Below are 14,258 nucleotides of genomic sequence, written 5' to 3' on the forward strand. Positions count from 1 at the left end.
GTATGCTTGGTCGCCTCACACATAACTAACATCCCTAATTATGTCAGTGTATGTATGAATTAGCTCTGCAGCACACACTGCTGCCATGGCAAAACTGTCTACTGTAGCTGACTGCCGTGCAATGGTAGAGAATAGTGGGCGGCCGCGATTCCCACAGTATATACACTTGCAACTCTTTTAAACAAAATAACAATCCAACAGAAAAAAGTCAAACCTCCTCCTCCCTCCCCTGCACTAGGTAAACAAAATAATTATGTTAGAAATGCTGACATATCTGAAAGGAAGATATTACAGTCTCTGGAGCTTCGGAAAGTAGAATCGAAGATTAAGCAGCTGGCAAGATGTCAGGCTTATTGTTTTCACATGTTCTATTATTGTCCAGATGGTGTATGGAAGCCATAAGAATGTGACAAACTTAACAAGCTCTATGAGATGAACAGAGGATTGGAAAAGCACATTTTCACCCACTCACCATCCTAGAGTATTTGTGTCCTCACGGATTATATCACGTATCACTGTTTTTATTTTTGAAAACAACTTTTATCCACAGAGCCTCAACGCTTTCAAGAGGCTTAGCTCTGTAAGGTTGGCGTTAACAGGGACTGCCTGAATGATAATTTTTTGTTCAAGGCTTAAGCTCAGGATTCAAGAAGCAGCAGTGAGAAATGCAACCAGATCTTGTGGTTTTGAGGACATTGTATTAAAGGGACAAATCAGGGATTGTTTACATCAATTTTTGGACCTTCAAATGAATGATGAATAGCCATCAAAACTTAAAAATTATAACTAGTGCCTCATGAGCTTATTTAGGAAACCGAGTGGCATTTAATATACACTTTAAGCCATGGGCTGAAGTTCAGGTCAAGTGCATGCAGACTGAGAATCTGGGGGAGTAAGTGTTATGAGTTCCTTATCCATGAAAACTCTTACATACTGCAGGATGATGTTCTCTGACTGTACACTCCGTATTCTTATGTACTCTGTTTCTAACAATACGCACAAGCACATACACCACATATCCAGTCAGGCAGGCACTGATACAGTGGGGCAAAAAAGTATTTAGTAAGCCACCAATTGTGCATGTTCTCCCACTTAAAAAGATGAGAGGTCTGTAATTTTCATCACAGGTACACTTCAACTAGGAGAGACAAAATGAGAAGAAATCCAGAAAATCACATTGTAGGATTTTTAATGAATTTATTGGTAAATTATGGTGGAAAATTAAGCATTTGGTCAATAACAAAAGTTCATCTTATATACCCTTTGTTGGCAATGACCGAGGTCAAACGTTTTCTGTAAGTCTATACAAGGTATTCACACACTGTTGCTGGTATTTTGGCCCATTCCTCCATGCAGATCTCCTCTAGAGCAGTGATGTTTTGGGGCTGTCACTGGGCAACACGGACTTTCAACTCCCTCCCATGATTTTCTATGGGGTTGAGATCAGGTGACTGGCTAGGCCACTCCAGGACCTTGAAATGCTTCTTACGAAGCCACTCCTTCGTTGCCCGGGCGGTGTGTTTGGGATCATTGTCATGCTGAAAGACCCAGCCACGTTTCATCTTCAATGCCCTTGCAAAATCTCACGATACATGGCCCCATTCATTCTTTCCTTTACACGGATCAGTCGTCCTGGTCCCTTTGCAGAAAAACAGCCCCAAAGCATGATGTTTCCACCTCCATGCTTCACAGTAGGTATGGTGTTCTTTGGATGCAACTCAGCATTCTTTCTCCTCCAAACACGACAAGTTGAGTTTTTACCAAAATGTTCTATTTTGGTTTCATCTGACCATATGACATTCTCCCAATCCTCTTCTGGACCATCCAAATGCTCTCTAGCAAACCTCAGACGGGTCTGGACATGTACTGGCTTAAGCAGGGGGACACCCTCTGGCACTGCAGGATTTGAGTCCCTGGCGGCGTAGTGTGTTACTGACTGTAGCCTTTGTTACTTTGGTCCCAGCTCTCTGCAGATCATTCACTAGGTCCCCCCGTGTGGTTCTGGGATTTTTGCTCACCGTTCTTGTGATCATTTTGACCCCACGGGGGGAGATCTTGCGTGGAGCCCCGGATCGAGAGAGATTAGAGAGATTTTCCATTTTCTTATAATTGCTCCCACAGTTGATTTCTTCACACCAAGCTGCTTACCTATTGCAGATTCAGTTTTCCCAGCCTGGTGCAGGTCTACAATATTGTTTCTGGTGTCCTTTGACAGCTCTTTGGTCTTGGCCATAGTGGAGGTTGGAGTGTGACTGTTTGAGGTTGTGGACAGGTGTCTTTTATACTGATAACAAGTTCAAACAGGTGCCATTAATACAGGTAACGAGTGGAGGACAGAGGAGCCTCTTAAAGAAGTTGTTACAGGGCTGTGAGAGCCAGAAATCTTGCTTGTTTGTAGGTGACCAAATACTTATTTTACCGAGGAATTTACCAATAAATTCATTAAGAATCCTACAATGTGATTTTTTCCCTTATTTTGTCTCTCATAGTTGAAGTGTACCTATGATGAAAATTACAGGCCTCATCTTTTTAAGTGGGAGAACTTGCACAATTGGTGGCTGACTAAATACTTTTTTGCCCCACTGTAAAAACCCAGAGTAAACGCAAACAGAGGACACATGCACTGCACAGCCCATTTCATATCTTAAACACTTATTTTTATCCACCCTTGTTTTGCCCAGACATGCATGCATTCACAGTCATTCTCACAATATTACACGCATGCTCATACTACTTTCTGCTTCCTCTCATTTGCTCTTCTCCTGGCTTCTAATATCCTCAAAATGCTACTTGTGGTCTTACAATGAGCCTGTTAATTTTCACTGAGCAATGTCTGAGAAGTAAATCAGTATGTCCAACATGAGAGTGATGGCCCCCGACCTCTTATACCTTAGCTTCTAATCTGATAGAATTTTTCCATATTTACCCAAAATACTGTACATCACTTTCCTTTTTATTTTTTACAAGTGAATGAGTACACAATTGTCCTCTATTTAGCGGTCGTCAGTAATAAAAAGGTTAGTGCGTTAGTAGCCGTTAAGTAATCATTTTACGTTCATGTTTAACAGTCTTATGGCTTAGAGGTAGAAGCTGTACATGCTTTTTCATGCTTCGTGGTACTATATAAAATTGTCCATCGCCTCAGTGGTTGGGGTCATCAATAATTTTTAGTGCCTTTCTTTGACATCGCCTGGAGAAGAGGTCCTGGATAGCAAGGAGCTCAGCTACTATGATGAATCTGTCTATTAGCCCAACTCTCAGAAGCATCTTTCAATTTTGGGCTGTGCAGTTGCAATATTAAGTGGTGATTCAATTAAGACGCACTCAATGGTGCAGAATAAATATAACTTTTTGAAGTTCTAAGGGCTCACGGCATATCTTTCATGACATCTACATGTCTTCCAATGGCGAACGTTGTACTGTAGGCAACCACTTTTCGTGTACATTTTTCTGTTACCTCACACATAGCCTATACTGAGACCATCGCTACACAGCCTGAAATGTACAGTTGTGCTCAAAAGTTTGCATACCCTTGGAGAATTTATAATATGTGTACCATTTGTAAAGAAAATATGAGTGAGCAGGCAAAACACATGTATTTGATTTCTTATGGGATTCACATTCAACTGTAGGTCATAACATGGCAACAAAGAAAAAGATTAACTGACCCTTTTGCAAAAGTCTGCATACACTTAGTTTTTAATATTGTGTATTGCCCCCTTAAGCATCAATGACAGTGTGCAGTCTTTTGTAATAGTTGTCTTTAAGGCCCTGAATTCTTGCAGGTGGTATAGCTGCCCATTCTTCTTGGCACTCCCCATAGTGGCTCGATGATATTAATGTCAGGAGACTGTGATGGCCACTCCAGAACCTTCACCTTTTGCTGCTGTAACCACTGGAGAGTCAACTGGAGAGTTGGCCTTGTGCTTAGGGTCATTGTCATTCTGGAAAGTCCAAGTGCGTCCCATGCGCACCTTTCGTGCAAAAGAATGCAAATTGTCTGCCAGTATTTTCTGATAATATTCTGCATTCTTCTTGTCATCAATTTTCACAAGATTCCCGTGCCTATAGAGCTCACACACCCCCAAAACAACAGTGAGCTACCAGCATGTTTCACAGTGGGGATGGTATTCTGTTCACTATAGGCCTTGTTGACCCCTCTCCAAACATAGCACTTATGGTTGTGACGATAACATTTTATTTTGGTCTTGTCACTCCAAATTACAGTGTGCCAGAAGCTGTGAGGCATCTCAAGGTGTTGTCAGGGATATTGTAACCAGGCTTTTTTGTGGCATTGGCGCAGTTAAGGCTTCTTTATGGCAACTTGACCATGCAGCTCATTTGTGACAGAATTCCTAAAAGGAGTCCTATCGCAAAATTTGAATTCTGCTTTTTTTTCCATGAAGTTTCAGATTCAGAGCTTTGTAATGATATATAATACAATACTGTTTGATAAAGTTATGGGAAAGAAATGCTGCTTTAAAAGTTGATAATCTGCTCTACTTATTTATGAGAAAATAGTCTTGAGAGATTCACACTTGCCAGAGAGCTGGTCTGTTTACGCCCATTCAGCAAAGTTCACACCCTCTTAGGCCTTAACCCGACCCAGTTCTTTAAGTGTTCAAATGGGGACACTGGCCTTGCGTATAACTGGTCTGCTCGGTCTCAAAAAAACACATACTATATCAAACCAAATAAAATAATAAAATAAAAGATTTTTCACATGGACTTGATACTTCAGGTATAAACAGTACAGTGAAAGGAAAAGTAGTTTATCAACAGGATTCATGAAATAGTACTGAACCATTGAACCATTATAGGGTTATAGATTAGGTATAATCTCACACACACCTGGATGAATGATTTATTATCAAACTAAGTGACTTTTGTGAAGAAAAGCTAGCTACCAACATACAATCTAGAAACCAGGAAATGTTAGCTAGCTGTTAAGTTCATGTTGTTACCTAGCTAGCTAACAGTAATGTCAGTCGCTATAGCTACATAACTAGCAATACAAACAACTTTGACAACTTTTTGAAAAGGAATTATCTGTAGCTAGTTAGCTAACGTTCGAATTACCCATATACATGCAGAATTGTTTTGTGGCAGACTGAATATCCTCTGATTACATCAAAGTCCTTTGTTGTTTTGTATTTAGTCTGTGGACCTTGTTTTACAACATGTCTTTTCGCTACCGTTCACACTCAAGGTGTTCAATACTCAAATAATCTATACGTCTTTCATTGTCGCTATAATAACTGCCAAGGTTGTCCTTTTCTTGTAAATGTAATCCATGGACAGTTGTTTTATGGAAGACGAGCCTCTTTTGCATGAATGTTTGAACAGTTTAATGGTCTGGGATTTCCTCATCATCGTCCTATTCATCTTCTGAGTCATGGCATCATTGTACACTGGATGTAGTATCTTACAACTTGAGATTTGTTGATAACACCAGCTACATTTCATGGCAGCAATGTGGTATTTGAAAAACCCAGGGTTTTTATTAAACAAGTGACAGATGTCGGTCACTTGGCAGATCAATCAGAACTCAGCCCATTCATTATCTCAGCCAATCATGTCTAGCAAAAGTCCTGTATTTTCCTCTGGTTAAACAAGGGTTTGAGTTTTTGATTTTATTCGTATTTACACTTTGAATAGTAGTTTGTTATTAAGTCACATGAAAGTTGATATCTTCACAAATGCATTTCTGCAAAAAAGACAAAATGTCCCAGAACATGTTTTCTTTCCTTAAAAACACCTCTCCTGAAAAACGTGACATAATCCCCTGTTCAAGAATTCTGTTGCACTTTTGTTCAGGTATCGTCATATTGTGCTCCTTGAAACAACCATACCATATTTTTCCAGAGCAGCCTGTATTTCAGGTTTTTTTTATTATCCCGAACACTTTTTCTGGCAGTTTTTGCTGAAATCTTTCTTGGTCTACCTGACCTTGGCTTGGTGACAAGATTCCTGAATTTTCCTTTTCTTAATAACTGATTGAACAGGACTGACTGTCATTTGCAAGGCTTTAGATATTTTTTTATATCCTTTTCCATCTTCATAAAGTTCCATTACCTTGTTACGCAGGTCTTTTGACAGTTTGTTCTGCTCCGCATGGCTCAGTATCTAGCCTGCTCAGTGCACGTGAGAGCTAACATACTCATTGACTTTTTATACACAGACACTAATTGTAATTTCAAAAGCCATAGGTGTGGAAAATTCACCTTTGATTGCCATTTTCACGTGTGTGTGTCACCTTGTGTCTGTAACAAGGCCAAACATTCAAGGGTATGTAAAAAATGTTTATCAGGGCCATTTGGATGATTTCTGTTATCATTATGATTTAAAAAGGAGCCAAACAACTGTGATAATAAATGGCTTCATATAATCACTATCCTTAAATTAATGCCTTTTATTTTTTTGCATGATCAGTCATATTTTCAAAATCAATGCCAAAATTTCACAATTTCTGCCAGGGTATGCAAACTTATGAGCCCAACTGTATTCCCTTCCATTCCCAGATCAAATGTGTTACAAATACTCTCAGTTTTTGTGCAAACTTTCTACCGTAAATGCGGGAACAATAGCCAATGTATTGTATTAAATTCATTATAAAGTTGATTGTGTTATACACACGAAAAACTGAAGCTGTTGTTGAAAGAAATTAAGAAAGTTGTGTAATATACATAAAACTAGATCTGTATATGACATGTATCATTAAGAAAATCATGTCCTGTACACGAAATAAACTGCCTTTTATGTTCACTAGAAAATCATGTCTTGTAAAAAATGCCTTTTACGTGTGTATGTCATGATTTTGTAATACGGTATTTGTGTAGATGTCACAAAATCCTGTGATACTGTGTTGATCTTTTCAGTCTCTGGTAATGAGATTATGGCAATAGCCTGAGGCCAAATTCTAAAGTTTGTTTTTCAATGTGTCCTAATGTGTCCTAACATAAAGAGTGAAATTGCTTGAACATGATATTACTATTTTAAAACAATTCATTGTGTTAAGGTAGTACATATCATACCCTAACGCAATGAATTGTTTTTTAAAGACTGTTGACCCAGGAACCAGATGGTTGCTAGAACTAATCTCAGTGCCAAAATGTCTTGCGCTACACTTAAGCAAGGCATTTTACTCTAAATGCTGTCCAGGAACCCAATGTGGCAGACCTCACTTCTCAAAAAAAGGATTAGTTAAAAGTGGAAGGTTACATTTTGGATGGACCTTGTGTGCAAAAATATTTGAATGTGAAATGAGTAGATGTGTGAGAATGAACCTTTATTTTGGCTTCCATTGAAGTGAATGTTTTCCCTCTCTTCACGATTTTTCCATTCTCTCTTTTCTCCTCAGCTCTGTTTAACCTCATCCCGGTGGGTCTACGGGTGGTGGCAATCCAAGGAGTAAAGGCCGGCCTCTATGCAGCCATGAACGGAGAGGGTTTCCTCTACACCTCAGTAAGACTGGCCTTTGTCTCTCTATAATTGACTGACTTTGTGTGTGTAATATATTCTAAAGACTTTTATAATAGAAATACTTCTACTTCTATTCTACTATCAGAAAAGCATTTTAGAAACAGGCATTCTATACTGGATTATAGTGACTTATTATTTTGGAACAAGGTTGATCCATTTTACCTCATACATCATGAGGAATACGATTAATACAGTACAACATGCTTGTTTCATAAGGAATCCTATTAAAAAGGAAGACACTGAGCCTAGGACAGCACTTACACTGTTTGATTAAACACTGGACCAGAATTTCCTGATTTATTTTTGTGCCATCTTCTGGATCATGATAGCTTGTTATTGTGTGTATTGTACAATTTCTCTCTCATTAATGGCTGCCAAGTATAATACATACTGTACATTCACTGCATAATACTATAGAACAGATTTCGAAAATAACATTTACCCCTTATTTTGTATTGAAACCATGCTTTAGGATTGTTATTTATTGCTTAGTTTTTTCTTTCGGCCAAGATTAACAGCAAATTTAAAACTGGAATGGCAAATCCCTAAACAGTGGACTTAACCGAGGTTGGGGCTCAATGTTCTATTGACATCACTACAAAAACCAGTGTGTTTCTCTATATCAGGCCTCTTAGCAGTTCTATCTTTGTACAGTTCTTAAAGAAGGGGGAGTTTGGTCACTGCATTTTGAATGCTGCTTGATGCGATTCGTTCTCTGCTTTATTATTGATGCCTGCATCAAGTAAAAATTGCAAATCTTGTTTTTTAGGTTTTATGTACTTTATTGGGTTGTGGCTATTACTTTCCTCAGTCTAGAGCCATCACGGAATTCTGATACTTTATGAATATTCACATTCACTTTTAATAAATTGGGATGAGTGAGAGGTGTGATCAGAACAATGTATTGTATAGTTTGATTGACCAATTTGAGACATACAGCTGGACATTTGAATTGTAAACATTTATTGTCTTAAAATAGCAGAAAGTAGGGAACATTTTCTGGTATGAGCGCTTGTAGATATGTGTTGACTGACACAATCTTGCCATTTGCTCGCCAAACTCCAAACTTTATACTAATAATCAGAAATAGTATGTCTAAGTAGGCACATGGATTCTAAAAGCAACTCCTAATAAATTGTATGCAAATATGAATATGGTTATAGATGGCACACCAGTAATGTTTTTTTTTTGTGTATGCATAAAATAAAAAGCCAAAATCGCAGCTTTCTACAGTTTAGAACTCGCTGCAGTTTAGAAATGTTAAAATTGCGATTTCAGTATGATTTCGATTTATCATGCAGCCCTACTCTTCAGTAGCACTTCTTATATTGCTCTTAGAAATAATGATTCCAAAACAATAGCTACCAGAATACAACAATGATCAGCCCTGTAACCTGTGCACTCACTCTCATTTCGATGGGGATTTATGGCCTTATATAGTCATAGACCCACCCACCAATTTCAGTTGCTGATTTTGACAGTATTGTTTGTTATATGAACTTTCTTTATACAACTTTTAAAGATAATGGTTCAAAGGTCTTTCACAACAAACGGAATGCAAATCCATTTAGCATTTTCAGAGGAGATGTAGTTTGTGTCTTTTTATTAACGGTAAAATTGTAAGAAACATTGATGTTTATAGCACCCCAATAGGTATTTCTTTAAGGGACTTTTTCTGTCCATTCCTGGCAGAAACGGGGTGAGATCTTGCGTGGAGCCCCGGATCGAGGGAGATTATCAGTGGTCTTGTATGTCTTCCATTTTCTTATAATTGCTACCACAATTGATTTCTTCACACCAAGCTGCTTACCTATTGCAGATTCAGTCTTCCCAGCCTGGTGCAGGTCTACAACTTTGTTTCTGGTGTCCTTTGACAGCTCTTTGGTCTTGGCCATAGTGGATTTGGAGTGTGACTGTTTGAGGTTGTGGACAGGTGTCTTTTATACTGATAACAAGTTCAAATAGGTGCCTTTAAAACAGGTAACGAGTGGAGGACAGGAGCCTCTTAAAGAAGTTACAGGCCTGTGAGAGACAGAAATCTTGCTTGTTTGTAGGTGACCAAATACTTATTTTACAGAGGAATTTACCAATAAATTCATAATAAATCCTACAATGTGATTTTCTAGATATTTTTTTTCTAATTTTGTCTCTGATAGTTGAAGTGTACCTATGATGAAAATTACAGGACTCATCTTTTTAAGTGGGAGAACTTGCACAATTGGTGGCTGACTAAATACATTTTTGCCCCACTGTAGGAGTAAAAATCTCCAGCCCACATTGCAAAGGTTTACATGCTGCAACCACCAGGGCAATCATTTTAGCATAGCTACAGCACGCAAACTTAGCATTATTACAGGACAATTGCCAAACTACCTCATGGCAAACAAACATTGTCTTGATTAACCTCCTACATTTTAGGGAATTCACAAACTTAGTTTCATTTTTATTCCAAATAGTGGTGGTCAGCCAAACCCTAAATCACAACTTTTTTTGATCACAACTTTTAAATGTAAATATGTTTAGCTTTCACTTAATGTTTGATTTTCCCAAAAGTGAACATACTCATGTTGGGGAAATTACCAAAGGTGAGACCAGTCTCAACCCAAATTTAACTCTTAGTAATAGGCTGCTCTGATTTAATGGGAAACAATGGTTGGGGCCATCCAATGGGGACCCCTTCCTGCAGCCCTTAGCTTCACCCATTTATGGTGAGCCATTCAAAAGGCTAAATGGATTGTTTAAAATGTTAATGAATTTTTATTCCCACACATTAAATATCTGACATTTTCCTCAGACTGTCTGTAGCAAGATATGTTATTCTTTCAACTTAGCCAATATCCTTCATTAACTGAAGATTTAGATTTAGTGACCAACCCATCTAATATTATTGTGGTTTGTAAAAATGTGCTTATCATTATCTAGACAGCAACTCAAAATGAGTGTGGAAAACTCTTAAGAATGGCAATGTAGACATAAAACAGATGTATGTCATCACAAAAAATCGAGGTACAATAAGTAATGTTAACTCCATTAACGAGTGTCTGGCGTCTGTTTTAAAGCAAGTATTATCCCAGTTATCATTGGAAAATACAAACAAAATTCAACTATATTATTTAACCAAGCTCAATTCAGCATTTAAAATAGGTGATCTAATTTTACTGCGGGGAGGAAACTGGCTTTGGTTGTGACCCCCCTTGAGGCCTTACGGTTTTAAACATTATCATCAACGCAATAAGTACGTTTTACTCAGAATTACACAGTGAACATGTCAAAGAGCACCAACAAAACAGGCTATTTCTTGAATACCTATTAAAACATGTTCAAGCATGACAGAACGAAACAGGATATTTCGATTTCCTGTTAAAAAATGCTCGGTCAGCCAGGTGGTTAAACAAAATGTTTCTTCGTCCATTTTGATTGTCTCCTTTCCCGCCTTACGACTACTGTCCTTTCTCTGCCATCTTAACTTTCCTGTGTCTTTCCTCTTCATATGTGCCATTCTCTCCATATGTCTATATACAACTTCCTCCTGAATCCATCTTGTTTAGCCAGAAAACGTTCTTTTTCTTTGCCTATTTCAATTCCATGCATCGTTGTTAATGATCCTTTTCGTTCTTGATGGTGTCCAATCCGCGTCATGATATTTAACATGAAGGCATCATGCGTGTCAGAGGCTGCAGTCCTCTTGTTGTATTTGTACAACTGGACAGCATTATATTCTACTTGTACAAGTCACTGTACAACAGCCGAAAAATACAATATTACACTCTAATCCTCAAAAAGAAAATAGTGTCATCATACTATGGCCACACGAAATACAGTTCAGCACTGAAACGCATTGGTCAATGCCCCACTAAATTAAGACGGTGTCCATGCCCATGGACAGATTCTGCGCAATAAAAATCGCAGCTTAATCTGGAAGTCATAGGGCTTGTTCGACTAACTAATGCTTTTGCAATCTTGACATTTCATTATATGGCGTAACTTTACGACTCACTGTTCATTTATATAACCAAGAACTCCTTCGGTTAGCCAGTTAGCTTGTTAGGGCAGAAGTTCCGTCCAGTAGATCTTCAGAAGAATAGAGAAGATTATCCACCCAGTCGCAGGAACATGCTGTTAGAAATCAGCCGTTTCCTGTAGTGGTTGAAATAATGATCTGCCATCATCTTGCAAGATATCTCTTATTCCCAGAATCAACCTAAAGAGGAATGTATGAGACACCTCAATGCCAAGGGCATGTGAATCTGACTTACTTTGTAAAAGTTTAAATATTTTGTGGGTTTTGCCAAATTTCACTTTACAGGAAAATGAAAGATTGAAAGAAAATGCCATCATTTTGAATTTAGCTAATTTAACCGTGTACTGTATCGCCCCTGGTGGAGGAATCGGGGCGGGTGTTTGTGTGGTAGGTACTCGTTGCCAATATTTTCAGTGTGCAAAGTTACAGCATTTTCTACCACAGACTTTTTGAGTTATTCAGCAGTTTCAAGGGATTAAAACATGTATAATAATAATAATACTGACAATAACAATAGGGTTTCTTCTACCAGAGAACCCCTAATAATAATACCAACAATAACAATAGGGTTTCTCCTTTGGAGAACCCCTAATAATAATAATACAATAACAATGCTGGAAAACTTTCTTTTGTCCTGACTGTGCATGTCAGGACATGCACAGTGAAGGTATTTTGTATAAAATACCCCTGGGAGATTATGAGGAATTCATTAGAATATAGATTGGAAGAAAAAAGGTTTTCAGGCGCAAGCTAAAACACACAAAAACAGGCTAAACTCACATTTTGATATTCTTAGCTATACACACATCCTATGGTTATCTAAACATGTCAAAATTATTAGAAAAAAAATGGGGATTGATAGACATTAGTGCTAGATCTGGGCAGCTATTTTAGTAAGTGGTGTCAAGAGCCATTTCCAAGTCTCCCTTTACTTCAAATCTGTAAATTACATCATTCCACTGTTTGAACGGAACACTTGATGAAAATACCACATCCATGGTGTAAATACGCATCATGACTCTCCAGACAATATGTTAAATTACAGACTTCTACATGCTTTGTAAGTAGGAAAACCTGCAAAATTGGCAGTGTATCAAATATTTGTTCTCTCCACTGTACGTGTCAAAGTAACATCCACATGAATGGCAGGACCCAAGAATTTGCAGCAGAACATTGCCCAAAGCATCACACTGCCTCCGCCAGCTTGCCTCCTTCCCATAGTGCATCCTGGAGCCATGTGTTCTCCAAGTAGGCGACGCACACGCATCTGGCCATCCACGTGAAGTAAAAGGAAAAGTGATTCAACAGACCAGGCCACCTTCTTCCATTGCTCCGTGGTCTAGTTCTGATGCTCACGTGCCCATTGTAGGCGCTTTCGGCAATGGTCACAGGGGTCAGCTTGGGCACCCTGACTGGTCTGCGGCTACACAGTCCCATATGCAACAAACTGCGATGCACTGTGTGTCCTGACACCTTTCTATCAGTACCAGCATTAACATTTCCAGCAACTTGAGCTACAGTAGCCCATCTGTTGGATCGGACCAAACTGGCCAGCCTTTGCAACTTTGAGGACAGAATGTTCACTTGCTGCCTAATATATCCCACCCACTGACAGGTGCCCTGATAATGAGATTATCAGTGTTATTCACTTCACCTCTGTGGTCATAATGTTATGGCTTATACGTTTTTTTTTTGGTTTTTTGGTTTTACGTATGCTAATAAGTGTAGTTAGCATTAATTTGCTATCAGGCTGTAGCAACTGAAATTGAGGTGGGCTGGTCTATGACTATATAAGGCCATAAATCTCCATGGGAATATCCGACAACTACAAAATGAATCATGTCCATTAACATCTAAGGCACAAATGGACAGCAGAAGTCAAGAACAGAATGACCTAATGGGGATGCTGTAAACCTCATCTCCCAGACCATTTGCTTTGAAGGATCAGTGTACCATTATCTTTCTATAAAGAAAGATGATAACTCAAACGATGTGGCCGCAATCCGCAGTTGAATTTGACATACTTGTGGCACAATTTTTAAGGCTAAAAATCCTAAAAGCATTATCTAAGACACTAATTGCTTTACAGATAAACCCCAAGGCCAGGAATGAACCCTGAAAGCTACGAACAGCTAGCTCTCAGGGTGGCACTATAAACCTCACTGATTTTAAGAAATACACCAAAAATCTGCTAAGTGAATTAGAGACTAATTACATTTTCTGGAGATTTTAATCATTAAATGAGGAAACTGAGACACTCATTGTTTGCAATTATTTTAATTGATGGAGCCAAGGATTCTTGAGCTTAACAAGCTAAACCCTTTCCCATTCAAAGTCAATGGTATTAGAAATTCTGCCGTGGTTTCATATCATTTTGGCCACTGTCAATGCAGCGTGGCCATGTTTAGTTTGGACTCTGGGCTCTACTAGCTGACCTGTGTTAATGGATCTAAGATCACTGCTTGGTTTATGTTCTTCAAACATATCAGAAATGTATTCAGGACCGAAACCATTGAGTAATTTATAAATTAAAAGCATTACTTTAAAATGTATTCTGTAACTGACTGGAAGCCAGTGCAAAGATTTAAGAACCGGGGTGATGAATTCCGTTCTCTTGGTTCTGGTTAACATTCTAGCAGCAGCATTTTGAATGAGCTGCAGCTGTTTTACAGTCTTTTTGGGGAGTCCAGTTAAAAGGCCATCACAGTAGTCAACCCTACTAGAGATAAAAGCATGGATGAGCTTCTCTTGGTCT

At 38.6% G+C, this 14,258-nt stretch overlaps 1 protein-coding gene across 7 annotated transcripts in view; it reads left to right on the forward strand.

The window, feature by feature from the left end:
- LOC105006653 (fibroblast growth factor 12) overlaps window positions 1-14,258 on the forward strand; it is a 244,861-nt gene that overhangs the window by 188,028 nt on the left and 42,575 nt on the right. For all 7 annotated transcript variants that reach the window (XM_029121183.2, XM_029121177.2, XM_034293581.1 and 4 more), the window contains one exon: window positions 7,361-7,464. In XM_029121183.2, the coding sequence (XP_028977016.1) occupies window positions 7,361-7,464 (104 nt within the window). The remainder of the gene's footprint in view (window positions 1-7,360; window positions 7,465-14,258) is intronic.

Source organism: Esox lucius, chromosome 1 (assembly GCF_011004845.1).
Source record: "Esox lucius isolate fEsoLuc1 chromosome 1, fEsoLuc1.pri, whole genome shotgun sequence".
Lineage (NCBI taxonomy): Eukaryota > Metazoa > Chordata > Actinopteri > Esociformes > Esocidae > Esox > Esox lucius.